Below are 15,580 nucleotides of genomic sequence, written 5' to 3' on the forward strand. Positions count from 1 at the left end.
AGTGCTCCAAAGGAGTGGAGTCCAACTTAAAAGAATCTGTGCGATTTCTCCAGCTCCAAATGCCCAGAACGGAACAAAAGGAGGAGCTGAGCAGAGCAGGTTTTTCTAAATTTTCCTCAGCTGTTTGCCGAGTAATCCAAAAAGGATTATCAAAAAACAGGTGCATCCACAAGTGTCCTCTACTCTCCGCTAACTTATTTTGTGACGAACAAGTTTGAAAGTGCTTTATATATATATGCACAGACATAACAAATAAAAATATCAATATTAAAAACACTAAATATGAAGGCACACTTTAGTTCAGACCATGTACAGACGTGAAATGCATACTAATTTTGTATTTTGCCTTCCATAAGCCTTTTGAGTACTTTTGATACTTATATACTAGAGCCATTAAACTGTAATAAATACTGTATTTATTCATTCTTATGTTTCGTGGGCAACTTACTGCTTTTATCTCTAAGCCTGTTGCTTTTAGGAGTGTTTCCTGCACTTTATTAGAAGACTTTAAATGATTAAACGAGAACTTGGCAGGCTGCTCTATGAGAAACTTTTTTTTTCCTCCTTTTTTGGAAGCAAAGTAACTGCAAATGAGTTTTTCCCTCACAGACACCTCTAGGAATGCTTACTGCAATAACAGAATGAACACTTTTTGTTTTTTGTTAAACACTGGCTCTACTTCTCTTAACTAAAGTGGACACTGTGCTGATAAGCTACCAGTGGCATTGGGTGCAGCACCAAAGAATATCAAGGGCTATTTCAAATGAAATTTTGAAACTGCTCAGTAGTTCTTAATCACAATCTTCTTTCAATTTCATGCCACTGTAACAGTAAAAATAAAACTGTGATCTATTTAGCTCTGAGAACTCTTGTTACAATCTGTGGCCTTACGAGTAGTGCCTTGATATGGGAAGTAAAACGCCTGGTTTCCCACAATAACAGCAGTGAGAGAGAATGTGCTGAATAGTCCCATATATCATCATAAGAATTCAATATCCAGGACATTTTCTGTTCACTGTGCTTGAATTCAGAGAAAGATGAGATAAGGTTAGCAAAACACAACAGAGATTACTTGTCACTTTAAAGCATCTCCCCGTGTTAACTGTTTTGTGTTGTAGGCTCTAAAGTAACAACACATCCTCCCAGACTGTGCTGAGGAGTAGCAGTTGAACAGTGCAGTGATAAAGTACATGATAACTCAAGTGGGTGCTAGCTACATGTGCTTGCAAGTATTAAGAATAATACACAAAGTCAAGCCCAACTGTTCCTAAAGCAAAGGGCTGACAGCTCAGATGGGCGGAGAGCCACATAGATCAAGGGCGTAATAAGGTAACACAGCTTTCTGTACAGGGTAACGGACCTGAAGAGAGAACGACAATGCTCAGAGCAAAAGAAAGCTCAAAAATATTTTAATCTTTTTCTAGTAGTGAACTCCTCTCTCCTTTCTTACTGCTTTCTGCACTGCTCCAGGATAAGTATCAAGTGCCTCAGTCAATCCTATTCCCTTGACCTGAGACATCCTTAGTATGGGTGAGGGATTACAAGCCTGGAAAAGTGCAAATCAGGGCTGCAAATCCATGTTCTCCAGTAAACACAGGGGCAGCTGTCAACTAGCAAGAATTAGTCTATCCATTTTGGTCCCTCAGAGTTTCCAGGCTCAAGCTTCCCAAGATTTAACTCCCTACAGTCCACCAGAACAACATCAATGTAACTGCACAGGTAAAATGAGAGATGAGCCAAAGACAATCTAGTACGTAGGATCAACAGCCTGGGAGGCTTAAAAGCTGGCTGCAGTCAGCACCTTAAACTCATCAGAGAGCTACGTAACATAGTCTGCTGTTGCTCCTCTCTTCCAGGCTCCTTCAGCGACATAAATCACACTGAAAGATCTTCACAGGGTCAAAACGGAATTGAAAAGTGATTTCAAATATTATGTTACTAAGCAGTAGCACACCACTGGAAAATAAAATGTAATTTATGTCTCAGCGCAGATAGGGAGCCTGCTAAGCTAGTCCCAAAGAGCACTTCTAGAGCACAAAGCAGAACAGAGTTTATTAGAGACATGATGAGCAGCTAGGCACGTTTCCTTCATGTGCTTTTTACAACCTAAACATCATCCAATGCATATGTATACCAACTAAAATTTTGGCTTGTCAACACTGCAATATTGTAATATAATAGGAAGAGAGGGTAAATACAGTCTCAAACAACACAGGGGTGTGGGTGAGATAATTTTTGGCTACCTAATTTAAAACAGTTGGATTTTTTAAAGCTAGCCTGCCATCAAGAGTTAAACTGTAACTTTTAGACCACTACATATCCAGCTGCCTGTTAGATGCATTTTCAAATACTGTATCAAAACATAAAGAAAAATGCCAGTGAAAACTAATGGTCCATTTAGCTCTACATCACGTGTCCAGCAGTTGGGAAGACTTACGAAAGGAGGAAACTCCGTCACTTTCTGTGGTCATTTCCCTTCTGACTCCCCCAGCATTCAGATGCCAGCGTTCAGATGCGAGAGCCTGGCCGCCTGTTAAACAAGACTGCTACATGTGGATAACAGGAAACTCTCTGTCTGTTTTCAGTTCAAATACAAGGATTATTGTAGTATAGAATTAAAATTATTTTGGGGTAGTCACTGCCAGGTCTAGATCTACCACAAAATAAAACAAAACTAATTTTTGTCATTTTGCCATTATTCCATTAAGACACATGAAATATCAGTTTTCAATTAATGTCCTTCTGTTACTCCCTGTTTGACTCACAATCTTCACTATTTTGGATGCAGAGGGATCTTATGCTCAGGCAACAGCACAATTTAATATCATTATTTAAGCTCTCCACAGATCTTGCCAACTTTTTCCAAGAAAAATGACCAAAAACTAGGACATGCAATTCTAATATTTGCTGTAAAGAAAGTGAACATGAGCACAAAGAAGCAAGCCAGAATAAAACCCGATAAGGCTGACAGCCCATTGTACAGCATCAGTGGAAAGCTCTGGCAAATTTTGTTTCCGCTTCGTGGATTCACAAACTGAGATCCAAACAAGGTTTGCAAGGATAAAAATAACTAAAACAGTATTTTCCTGGACAGAGTTTGCCCTCCAGGACAAACGCTTGGTGATAGTGACTGTCTGGCAAGTAGGGTGAAAGTTGGAGCCAGAAGTTTATCAAAACAGCCATTTTCCTTTCCTCCCACTTGGCAAAATATAACATTATCTTAGCAGAGCGGGTTTCAGAACTTGGGCTTTTCAAAAACTATGAATTTTTGCCTTTTGTGTTGCTATGAAAGCACAGACATTGGGAATCAGCTCAAAATACAGTATCTTCAGCCTGAAATCATGTTCACAACCAAGACTGGACATTGTCACACTGCTTACACAGGCGGGCAAACTAAGATCTGTGCAGGCCAGTGCTGGAAGACACCGTCCCCCACAGTACTTCAGCAAAGCACTTCAAGGTTTGCTTTCAGCAGTTCCACCAAAATTTGAGTTTGAAAGGCCATGATCAGAAGGTCTCCAGGGGATGCATGGGGCCTTCCCGCCCCATGGCTGACATAACCCTACACCGACTTGCTTCCAGGCCGTGCATGGCGGGCCTCTGGGGTGACAGTTCATGCCAGAGACAGCCTCACGAAGCTAAAATGACCCAGGAGCAATCAAGCACAATCATGCAGAGTCTGACACGGAAAAAGAAACGTCTGGTGGTTTGTGTATTCCATGGTAAAAATCCTTCCTGAGTTTACCAATTCATATCTGCACCAATTGACAGTCATTTATCACCTCCTGTCTCTACACAGATATACAAATCAAAGGAAATCCTAAATGCACAACCTGGGACTAAGGATGCACAGAAACAAGACAGAACATACAGTCTCACCATACAAGAAGAGACTCCCGTTTAACCTATCATGGGTAAAGCAGAGAAGACTTTACCACAGATTACTGGCAATGTAATGGACAAGGAATACATCCTCCTGGATTAAACAACCAAAACATTCACTTCTTAATAGGAAACATGGACTATTCAACTGCATGGATAACTAATACTGGCCAATCCTTGAAACTTGCAATTTTTGAGATCTCACTCTGCTGGCATCCAGGAGATTTTTCAATTTTATGGCCTTCGAATGTACAATCCAATAACTATAACCTTGGGTATTAAAATGTCCTATTGAAATGATCGATGGCTGCTGCCGTACCCAAGAGTTCATCGTACACAGATCCCCTGTTTCGAAGCTCACAAGATGCAAAGGGAGCAGACCATGCAGGTGCATGCTTATTTCCTAACATCTAGACATGTTTTCAGCAGAGGTACATCAGTGTAACTCTATTAAAATCAATTACTTGATTTTGGTTTATGACCATGTTCTTTCTGGCTCCAAAATTCTACAGTAAGATTAGTTTTCAGTGAACATAACTCAGGGACACTAATTAAATGTGCCTTAACTACAAACTGGAAGTATAGACAAATAGAAGCTACCGGATTTCATGCTATAAACTGGTTAGGACACTCAGTCCCACTAAGATGGTGATTCTTCTACAGCTGTCCAAACAAACACAGATTCAGGTATGCTTACTGCTCAACAGCTGGTTACTTTAGACTTGCATCAATGCACAACTAATGGACTATGTAACTACAAGGGAAAACAGAAGCATCATAAAAAGGTTGACTTGATATGTCGTATCATCATGAATTGAGTTGTCCGTGCATTTCAGTTGTAAAAATCTTACATCTTCAGACACATGATAAATACAAATCACAATTTAACATGCCTGCAACAATGTTTTCTTTGGAGAATTTCTATGACTGCTGAGAACTTCAGCAGGAACATACAGAACAACAGTGGACAAAACTGTGAACGCTTCGCTCCTAATTTTTCAGGTTTTCACCACTGGAAATCCTTATTTTTATGTGAGGATTTTTTGTTTTTTGAAGCCAATAAGAGTTTATATAACAATTCTAGCTACTCCAGCCTAAGTCTGATGAAATTTCTTTAAACATTTAATTTAATTTAAACAGTGAAATCCAGTGACATTTCCTGCCTTGGTCTACATTTAATACAACTGAAAGAAACTGAGCACTATAAGAAGTTCTCCATTGCTATGTGGAGAGTCATACAACTACAGAAGATAAACCTCTACTCTGAAAGGGTTTATGGGCTCCAGGGATTTCTCTTTTTCCTAGAAGCAACACCTTTATACTGAAATAGCAGCTGTTCCTTACCTGAAAAGAATTCATGCACCGAAGTGAAGGTGGCAGAGAGGTGGTACTCAAACCCAGTATCAGCAGTAATTCCAAACATGTTTCTGATGGAAACTTTAAATGATGAACTCCAATATCATTTTCCCACGCATCAGCAAGGCTATAAAGTTAAAAAAAGACAACAACTTTTTCATTCTCTTATATCTAAAACCCCAGTTTCAAATATTAGACTGTGTCATAGTATTGTGATAAAAGATTCTCTTCACATTTTCCCTGTAAAAGTCACAGATAAGTGTGTTTTACCAGGAATACAAGGTGCATTTAAAGTACCTTATCCACACCACCAGTCTTATAAAAAGATACATAATGTGAACAGAAAATCTAGCATACATTAGAGCAATCCACTCATGTTTCTAATTCAAAGTTTTAATATTTCTGAACCAAATTTCATCTGCCACTGGCAATTTCCCATCATACAGTGTTTTCACATATATAGTATTCTACATAGAATATAATGCCTCCACTTTTTATTTTGTTTCTGGAACGAAAAATGTCCTTTCACTTCTGAAAAGACAGGAGGTCAAGGGTGATTTCCAAAATTGATGTTTATGATGCTCTCACTGGAACCTTACTAACAGTCTATACCAAGCAAAAACTCAATCCCAGTTCATGTTATACAGCTTTCTGCTTTAAATGTATTAAAAGAATTAAGATTTCTAGAGCTAGTCATAAAAACAACATTCTGAAAGCACATTTCTGTAAACCATCCCGCTACCACATACTGAAGAACAAGATGAGTTCAAAAAGATTAGCTCAAAACAAAAGAACGTTCCACTTCCTATTGTTCGGGCTTGCTTCTTCCTTAATGCACAAACTGTCAAACTGATCAGTCATCCAGTTAGTTTAATAATTTTATCTGATACTATATCAGATACTCCAGAGTAAGATGGATGCCAATTATTCTCAGCAGATCTGAGCGCATCACTTTCGAAGATGATGCTTGCTACCTTTCCATGTCTAAGACTTCATGATTTCAATAAATAATTTTAGCATAAGCTTTCACTTTCAAATTCCTCCAGCTCTTCTGGAAATCTGTTACTCTAACTGAACAGCTGCTCAGGAACATATCAGCTTGTTTTAATGTCCTACCTAGAAATAGCTGCATTTTTTTAAGGACCTAAAAGAGTAGGCATCACCCCAAGATTCAGCATGGTGAAAACTGAGCAAATACTCTCTTCACAATATCTGTGTCCTGCTGGATGGTTCTCATTATCACAAGTCTCCCAAACCCACCGATTCTGTCAAGTCCTGCTTCTTAGATATAGGCTTGCATATACACTTTTTGTCCATATGCTTCCATTATTAAGTCTTCCTAGCATCTTCTTAGCTCTTACAGAAGATGTTCTACTCAGCACAATTTACACATCTTTCTTCAAAGAGTGGGTGTATTTTCACTTTCTTACTTCTATTTGTCTAAAACTGGTCTCTTGAATTTTAACTGTCCTTTTTTTTCTTTCCTAATCTTTATATTTTTTCCTCATTCCTCATTTATCTATGGGTATGTAAGAATCCACTTCTGCTTTAATACACAGAAGTGAGACCCATAATGCACATAAGGTTCAAGGGGCTTACATCTCCCTAAAAAATGAGTGTTTTCTCTCACGCTTTCAAATAAAAAAAAATCCACAATAAAAGACAATTATATCACTTCTAAGTTACCAAATGTACCATGTCTTTTCTCAACCCTCACCAAAGTGAGTGAGTCACTTTGACATAAGGAGGTCTAAACTGTACATGGTAAGGATAAGGAGGAAGGCAGTCTGAGCTAGGCACCCTCTGGCACTCCTAATGGCAGCGCATCACTTACGGTCTCTACATGTGGCTGAGACCATACCAAAGGACAGAGGCCAAAACCTGCCACACATTAACAGACTTCATAATACGAAGTATGTCACTGGACACTTATACTGAGCCAGATGGATCTGGAAAAGCTATTTAAAGCTACCACAAAAAACCCTGTCTACTAGGACAGGAAGGTGAGCAGTTTAGAAGACACTTTGGAGTAGTCTCACTATTGAAAGGTCAAGCCTCCAGTTAAGCCCCAAAATACTTGGTCTATATTGAAAAGAAGCAGTATTCTTTTAAAAGACTATGCAAGTGGCCAAGCCCAGGAGAGGCAGCCCTGACTGGTCCAGAGATTCTGTAAATGCTCCAGGAGGAACACCTAGTTCTACATGATCAGCACTGAGAAGCCAGTAACCAAGGAGTCTTGTTAACTGTAATCCAGAATTGAGTTTTATATTTCGTTATCATTTGGTAACTTCATTTCCACACATAATTAGAAACTTACCTTTATATGTTCCTTACTAGGTCTTTGTTCTACGTTTTTTACAATCTTGTCTGGTGATACAGGCAAATATAGGTGAAGCTGGCAAAACTGGGGCTTTCAATTTTTAATAAATCAGCAAGTCTAAACAAAGCACTGTGCAAGCACCTTCAAGCACAGCTACAGAATTTGGAGACTGGAGGTGATATGCCAAGGTTCTGGGTCTTGGGGAGGTGCTTCCACAGATCAAGACCCTCTTTGCAAAGAAGTTGCTCAGAACTCTCAGCAATACTCAAAATATCACAACTTACTTCAGTACCCTGAAGTCTGTTCTTGTGTTCTGTCTTTGAAGATTTTTTGGAGCTGCCTTACCACCTTACAATCCAACTCTTACAGCCCTGACACTGCACTAGGACTTTTTTTTCTTGTGTGGCTGTTGGTTTATTTGGGGGAAAGACTGTTTGCATAAAGACATCTAGCCTAATTACATTGCAAATCTTGTTTGTTAATGGCTCAGTTAATAGTATTTCCTGAAACTATTACAGTGTATTCCCTTATTACAAACAAACCATGTATGTCCTAGCACTTACTGCTCCAGGAACAGTCATGTTAGGAATCGGTCTTTACAACTTGTCCTTTCGCAGCATTTAACAGAAGTGGTTGTGGGAAGTCACTGCTTTATTAGATCATGTCTCTCTGCTCTTCTTTACCCCTATCACTCTGCGCAGTATTTTTCCATAATATTGCAGAGAAGGGAGAAAAACACCTAAGCTTAAAACAAAGGCAAAACAAAACACAAAAAAACCCTGTTTTTTCATCTTAGTTTCACGGAACCTTTCTGTATGAGAAGAGTTCTCTCACTTCCAGTACAGGAGAGGAGACTTTCTGCTTCGTGTTTACTGAAAGAGGCAGATAGGCTGATAGTGCTCCTCAGGAGAGTAAGCACCCACAGAGGGCAACTTAGCCCATCAGCTCAGTGCTTCCTCCCAGACCAATCCCAAATGCCAACAGTCTGAGCTGGTTGAGAGTTCCTCAGTCATGTAAACAAAACTGTGTTTTGCTCTCCTGATCTTAAAAAAAAAGAGTAATTCAATTTGACATTAAGGCAGGGAAAATTGTCAGACGGAGTTTTTGGGAGGGCTGAGGAAAACAGGAAAGAAACCAGTAGGGCTCAGATGTGTGCATGGTAACTTTGGATGTAGACAGGACTTGGCATGCATGCGTTCTCTTCCCCTGCTCCTTAATACCTTTACTCAGCAATGAATTCTTGCTTCTAAGCTTCCATTGAAACAGTAGGATGGCCCAAGCCTGCTCCTTTTGTGAGTAAAGGCAAGAGCCATCATAATTCACAAACAGCACAGCACAGCTTGCTATGCGGTCTGAAAGGAATAAGGGGGAGGTTAAAGAGATTAGCCAGAGGAACGTGAGGTTAACAAGAGAAATGATGTTATTTTATGTTCTTCCTTCTGCAAACATTCAACTTTTCTACATTGCAAAGAAGCCTTGAGATTCTGGACTTCCCAGTCTGACAAAAAAAAATTTTGACCCTCAGTATCAAATACAATTCATAAATTCTATACAGATTCCCTAAGTCACAGAATCACAGAATCATTAAGGTTGGAAAAGACCTTTAAGATCATCAAGTCCAACCATCAATGCAACACCACCATGCCCACTAAACCATGTCCCAAAGTGCCACATCTACATGTTTTTTGAACACTTCCAGTGATGGTGACTCCACCACCTCCCTGGGCAGCCTGTTCCAATGCTTGACCACTCTCTCAGTAAAGAAATACTTCCTAATATCCAATCTAAACTTCCCCTGGAACAACTTGAGACCATTTCCTCTCACTATTGCTAGTTAGTTGGGAGAAGAGACCAACACCCACCTCACCACAACCACCTTTCAGGTAGTTGTAGAGAACGATAAGGTCTCCCCTCAGCCTCCTCTTCTCCAGACTGAAAAACCCCAGTTCCCTCAGCCGCTCCCCATAAGACTTCGTTGCCCTTCTCTGGACACGCTCAAGTACCTCAACATCCTTCTTGTAGTGAGGGGCCCAAAACTGAACACAGTATTCGAGGTGCGGCCTCACCAGTGCCGAGTACAGGGGCACAATCACTTCCCTACTCCTGTTGGCCACACTTTCTGATACAGGCCAGGACACTGTTGGCCGCCTTAGCCACCTGGGCACACTGCTGGCTCATGTTCAGCTGGCTGTCAACCAGCATCCCCAGGTCCTTTTCTGCTGGGCAGCTTTCCAGCCAAGTCATCGCAAGGCACAAGATTGCATCTCTTTCAGACTGACTTTGTAACAGGTAAAATCTCACCACTACATATTGACCTTGACAGTGTTTGAGGGAGATGTGAGTCAGCTTTAGAAGCCAGGCTTTCAAACAATAAGATGTAGTAAAACATACTCAGTAAAAGGGTCCAAACTAGGAGCATGCTGTGAGCTAAGAAAAGGACAGGTCAGAGTGTATTTTTTCACAGGACATTAAATCCACCTCTGTAAATCATACTCATCCAGTTTTGACTGCCAGTGATCTCACCAACAGGAAAACCCAAATCATTTTAAGCATTCTTTCTGTCACTGCATCCTTCCCATTTTATCCCTTTTTTCTTTATTCCTCCCCTTCCCCAGAACTTTTAAACCGCTTAACCTATTTCAGCTGAATTTTTCTTAAGAAAGATCTCAAATATATTAGGTTTGGGAAAGTTTCATGTTTCCTTGAAAATCAGTGTCTGAGTAGTGAGGAGAAATCCCCATTAGTTACTCCACAGAGAAAAGCTGCAGGTGGAGCTCCGCAACATATATACTGGATAATCAAGTGATGTTTACCTGGGATAATATTAGCATAAACTCAATAATATGACATTTCTATCTAGCAAAACCAACTACTATGAGCAAAGTAAACATGTTCTTCATAGCCTACCATACTCCCTAATGAGTGAGACAAATTGAGAGACTCGGTGCTTTTACTTAAGTGGGTTCAAGACAAGTGGAAAAGAAGACCTCTTAAGTTTTGGGGCATGAAGAAGGGTTGGTGATAATGGAACTGATCCTCAGTAAAAGCAAGAGTCCAAGCTCTTCCCAGTGTTAACCAAACTTGAGATACAGCTGGTGCAGATTAAAGTGACACCTCAAACTCACCCCTTCTGTTCCACTTACAAGATAATACATTAGTCTCATCCATGAAAACACAATAAACAGACATAAGATTAAAAGATATAATTAAAACGTTTATATAATTTTATTTTTGGGAAAGACAGAACCACATATGATGAATGTTAATCAAACTGTTTAATATATTTCTGGCATACATTTCACAACTGAAGTAAAGTAGTACAGAAAGCGAACAAAGTAAAATCTACTCAAGGGGAAGATACTTGCCTACTCTGCTAGATGCCAATATAAAATAACTATGTGCTACTTGCTAAACTGTCAGAATGGAGCATTCAAATCAAGTAAGAAATAAAGATGAAAGGCTGAGACTATCTTCCCCCTTGTCCTTTTCAATGCTTTCTCTAAGGAACAAGTTGTTTGAAGGAGAAATTTAGAGCATGATATGACTGTCATGTTCCCATAACCAGTCAAAGAAATACAGCTAGGAAAGTAAAATTCCTATAGTAATATGTGAAAGCTGTTTTAAAAAATGAAGTGGTATTTTCAAAGCTCTTTAGCTGATAATAATGGGAAATCCAGAGAAATTTGAATTTCTTTAAAAAAAAATAATCTGCAGATGCTATCTGAAATTCAACCAATTAATTCTGAAAGCAGAGATGACCAAACCTTGAAAACAACTACTCAGATGAGACTCAAGAGAAGACAGCAGAAGTAATTGATCACAGTGTTTTCAAATAAGCACATTTGATTCACCGTGCATCAGAGAATGGTATTTCTCTACTGCTCATTATGAAGTTGATCCCAATGAATTGCTAAAATGCCCACATAAGTCAGAGTAACATTTGAAAATTGTGTCCTTAAAAGCAAGGTTTAAGACAACAAAATCATTAAATAAATTTATTTCATAATTCCTTGATATAAGTACTAGCAAACAAACACAGACATCCATCAGGTCGTGGAACCCACCCATAATGTCCTAAGTCTTCACGAAAAACACAATATTCACAACACGTCAGTGAAGCAAGAGAAACCTGTATTTCAAAACGAGGGAAAAATTCTAAGGATTCTCACAAGATTTTGAAAAACTGGCCCAGACTTCTCACTAGCTTGCATTTCTTTCAAAGGAAGCCTCTTCCATCAGTGCCAAGGCCATTTATCAGTAGCAATCGCCCTCCATCGTGCATGAGATTCACTTCAAAATGCAACTGCCTCAGCAACAGACAAAAGAAGTCTGCTTTTGAAAAGGAACAGGTAAGCCCTTTTCTTCCTTTCCAGAGCATCCCCATGATTTACCAGGCTAGTTCTACAAATACATTAACCTTGGGTAGTCTACAGAGACCAAAACTGAAAAATGAAAAAGCTCTTACTCAGAGCACTCAGTGTTGATACCAAGGCACTGGGTTAACTTGACTTGATTAGTTATCATCTAGGTAAATGCACTTGCATTTAGGGCTACAAATGCTGTGAAACCCTTGAAGAATATTACTATGTTAGCTCCGGCGTCAGTGTTTTGCTGATTCAAGGCCGTGCTGAAGAATCCAATATAAAAGCTGACAGCAGCTCAGCTCTGAGTCTCAGAGTTCACTGAGTGTTGTTAAAGCTGCCCTTTCCACAAGGTACAGCTCTGATATAAATGACAGATGACTTTACTGAACCAAAGGACAAATCTGCTAAATTAAACAACTATCTGTAAAAATGATTTAATCTAGAAACAATTCTAAATTATGGTTGATGATGTGTCTATATACTTAATATACCAGGAGGCTAAGTTATTTATACTTTTAATTATCCTTGCAGTGATCTAAAAATGACATGAAAATCAATGCATGCTCATTAGCTACTAAATTCTTGCCAAAATTTAAATAATACAGAACACTAAGAAGTGCAGTGCTTCCACAGCCTAAAGCAAATTACTTTGGAAGAAAAAACTTTCTTTACAGAATCACTGCTTCCCTCCTAAACCAAACATCTGCAGTCTTGTTCTAACACTGTTCATTATTCATCCTCAATAGCTGGGAGTGTCAAGTGTGGGTTTTGAGAAAATCTTCCATGGCTTTACTAGCCACACGGTATCCCAAACCAACAGGTACTAAATCACAAGAGACAACAAAGGGAAGAACAGAAATTTAACCCACTAGTGTCCTTGCAAGGAAATAAGCAAGAGAAGAGGAACGTATCAAGGGAAGTAAGAAGACAGAGCAGTAATCCAGGGACCCACATAAGGAGGTGGGTCCTAAATTTTTTAGATTTATCGCAATGGACTACAGTGGCCAACAATAGAAGCTCCATATCTGAGTTTTAAACCTTATTTTTTTTCAGTGCATTACTATAGAGACAGGAAGAAGGTTTATTTAACTGAACTTCAATACTTTCAAGTAGTCTTAAATACTCTCTCCTGTATTTCTTACCAGAAAGTTACTGATATATAATCCTTATAATAAAGTAACGTCATTATATATAGCATATAGTACATGTACTTTAACATAGTATATATAATTATATATTGATTATATACAAATTAATCACTTTATTATATTTCTATAAATTATTATAAATATATAATAGTTGTATACACAAACACATGACCATTACTAACAGTTTTCTGCATTTTTTTCTGTGTAATGCATATTTTGAATGGAAAAACTACGCACTTCTGGAGTCTAGTAAAAAAAAAGTTACCTAGAAATCCCCTACAAAAACAATTCAGCAGGTTTAAAATACCTTATCCTACAAAATGTAAGTCCTTCTTGAACCTTCGGTGCATCACTGTTTGAAAAGGACTAGTTATTTAATACAAAATATATTTAGGCTTATAATGAAAATTCAAATTTAAATCTCACCAGAGTACTGTCTGCCTATTGCCATATTTTTCAGAAGGGATGACATAAGAAGTATCAAACGTAAGAACAATGTAATATTTCAAAAGGCCTTTTACGAAATATTATGCTATTTGCTCAAATGAATGCTTTTGTGATTTAAAATAGATGTTTCACATGCAGTTTTCTCATTTCTACATCCAATATGTAGCACAGATTCAGTAACTCACGCTAAAAGGTACATTAAAGGACCATGGATTGAACGATTTTGTTTGCATTAGACAACTGCATATGAATCTCAACTACATTCATTCTACTTACGTATTTTTAAATTATTTTACTACTTCTCGACATGCTTTGATTATTTTAAACTATTTAAGGGAGAGAAGTAAAAGCTGCCTATCTCAACCTGTGAAGTACAGGTCAAATTCTCTTTCTTTTGTTTCACAGCAACCAACATTTTTCTTAGACTCAAGCATCCTATATTAACTAAAATGTAACTACATTGGTTTTGGTACAGTTATTAAAAAATGCTATTAGCACAAATAAAGCCTGTGTATAGCCCTCAGAATTAAATTATTTTTATTGTACAGTGGTAAAGGGCAAAACCAGAAAAACAAACTACTATGTTAGTATATTGTGTCAAGACAGACAAGGTTGTTTACAAGTAGCTTATTCCTCTGAAGCACAGAAAGCTATCTCGACATAACGCAACTTTCTGCATGGCAATAAATTTTGAGATTTTAATCCTGTCCAGGAGTAACCTTGCCTTGGAGCATGTAATTTTAAAGTAATGCTCAACTTCTCCAGACTAAAGATTTTTGGGAGTTCACCAACTGCTTTTCTGCATTGCCTTCCCTCCTCCAGCTGGCTGCTATGCAGTTGCAGAAGCACTCATTTTAAGTTGCAAGCCCTATCACCCATAAAGTACTTGATTCCACTGCAAAACAGCACCAACTGTACAGTTTCTGCAGAAGACAAAACAGAATTTCAGCTGCAAGAATCACTGAAATAAAGCTTAAATATCATAGGGAAGTATTAGCAGGTGTTCATCTATTCTGTAACCTTTAAGTTGAAGATTCATAATATCTAAAATGAATGTATGAAAAGCTAAATCAAGTTTCAATGTCTAAAACAGATTTATGTTTCAATGGGACACCTAGATGTGTGGGACCACAAACATTTGCAAATGTACTAAAGTTAAAATTCATGACAGGACTCAATGCACAGATGGTCAGTGAGTGTAACTAAGACATTATTGTCTTTATTTAGTTTCAGCACAGGTAAGCAAAAATAGGCTGATCATAGAAAAAAGAGAAAAAGGAATTTTAATTTTGTGGGAACTGACCTTGACCTTGGATATAAAGTCCAAAGCCTACCAGGTACTTCCCAGGATATGTCCTACCAGCAAAACCACAGTGCATAAAGGCACAGCAGCAGCAGCTATATCCACAGAGCAAACCCATAACAGTAACTTCCTATGGGGAGAGAAATCTTTCTTCATTCATCTGCAAGATCAAGAGTTTGTGGCAAAAGCTGTAAAAGCAAAAAACTGCAGCAAATTTTCATCAGTTACAATGAAGCTCTGCTTTAGAGCTTCTGACTCAGGAGAAAACAGCTCCTGCTAGGCTTGTAATGCTCAAACATATATAGACATAATAGGAGGAAAACATGGCAGACAGAATTCAACAGATTCACAATGTATTTTCTTAAAACTACTTTTTAAAATTCCCTACATCATTTTTGCCTAGCTGGGTGCAAGAGCAGAACTGACTCATTAATTTAGAAGTTCTCCTACAAAACCAAGAAAAGCACAGGAGCTTGCTGGGCATTGCCTGAAGTCTGCTGCGACTGCTCTTGAACATCCACGCTATGCAGAGTTGCTGGCACAGCTCCAAAGTACAATGTAATTGCAGACTTCTCAGCAGCAAAGCAACCTGGTCCCACTAAAAGGAGAAGCAAATTACTCTTGTAAAAATTGCATGGCCAATGCTTTAGAATGTGCTTCTTCACTTTAACGGTTGTGTTAAGGCTTCAAGCTGCAGTTTTTTAACGTCTTATTGCATTCCAGGTGGAAAGAATTCAAATAATTTTGCTGAAAACAATAA

At 38.5% G+C, this 15,580-nt stretch overlaps 1 protein-coding gene across 1 annotated transcript in view; it reads right to left on the reverse strand.

Moving 5' to 3' along the window:
* Positions 1 to 1,288: 1,288 nt before the first annotated feature.
* Positions 1,289 to 15,580, reverse strand: part of UBE3D (ubiquitin protein ligase E3D) — a gene marked incomplete at both ends in the record, with an annotated part of 58,543 nt that continues 44,251 nt past the window's right edge. The window contains 2 exons of the mRNA XM_081998510.1: positions 1,289 to 1,360; positions 5,227 to 5,365. Of these exons, the coding sequence (XP_081854636.1) occupies positions 1,289 to 1,360; positions 5,227 to 5,365 (211 nt within the window). The remainder of the gene's footprint in view (positions 1,361 to 5,226; positions 5,366 to 15,580) is intronic.

Source organism: Phaethon aethereus (assembly GCF_964289735.1).
Source record: "Phaethon aethereus genome assembly, chromosome: 3".
NCBI lineage: Eukaryota > Metazoa > Chordata > Aves > Phaethontiformes > Phaethontidae > Phaethon > Phaethon aethereus.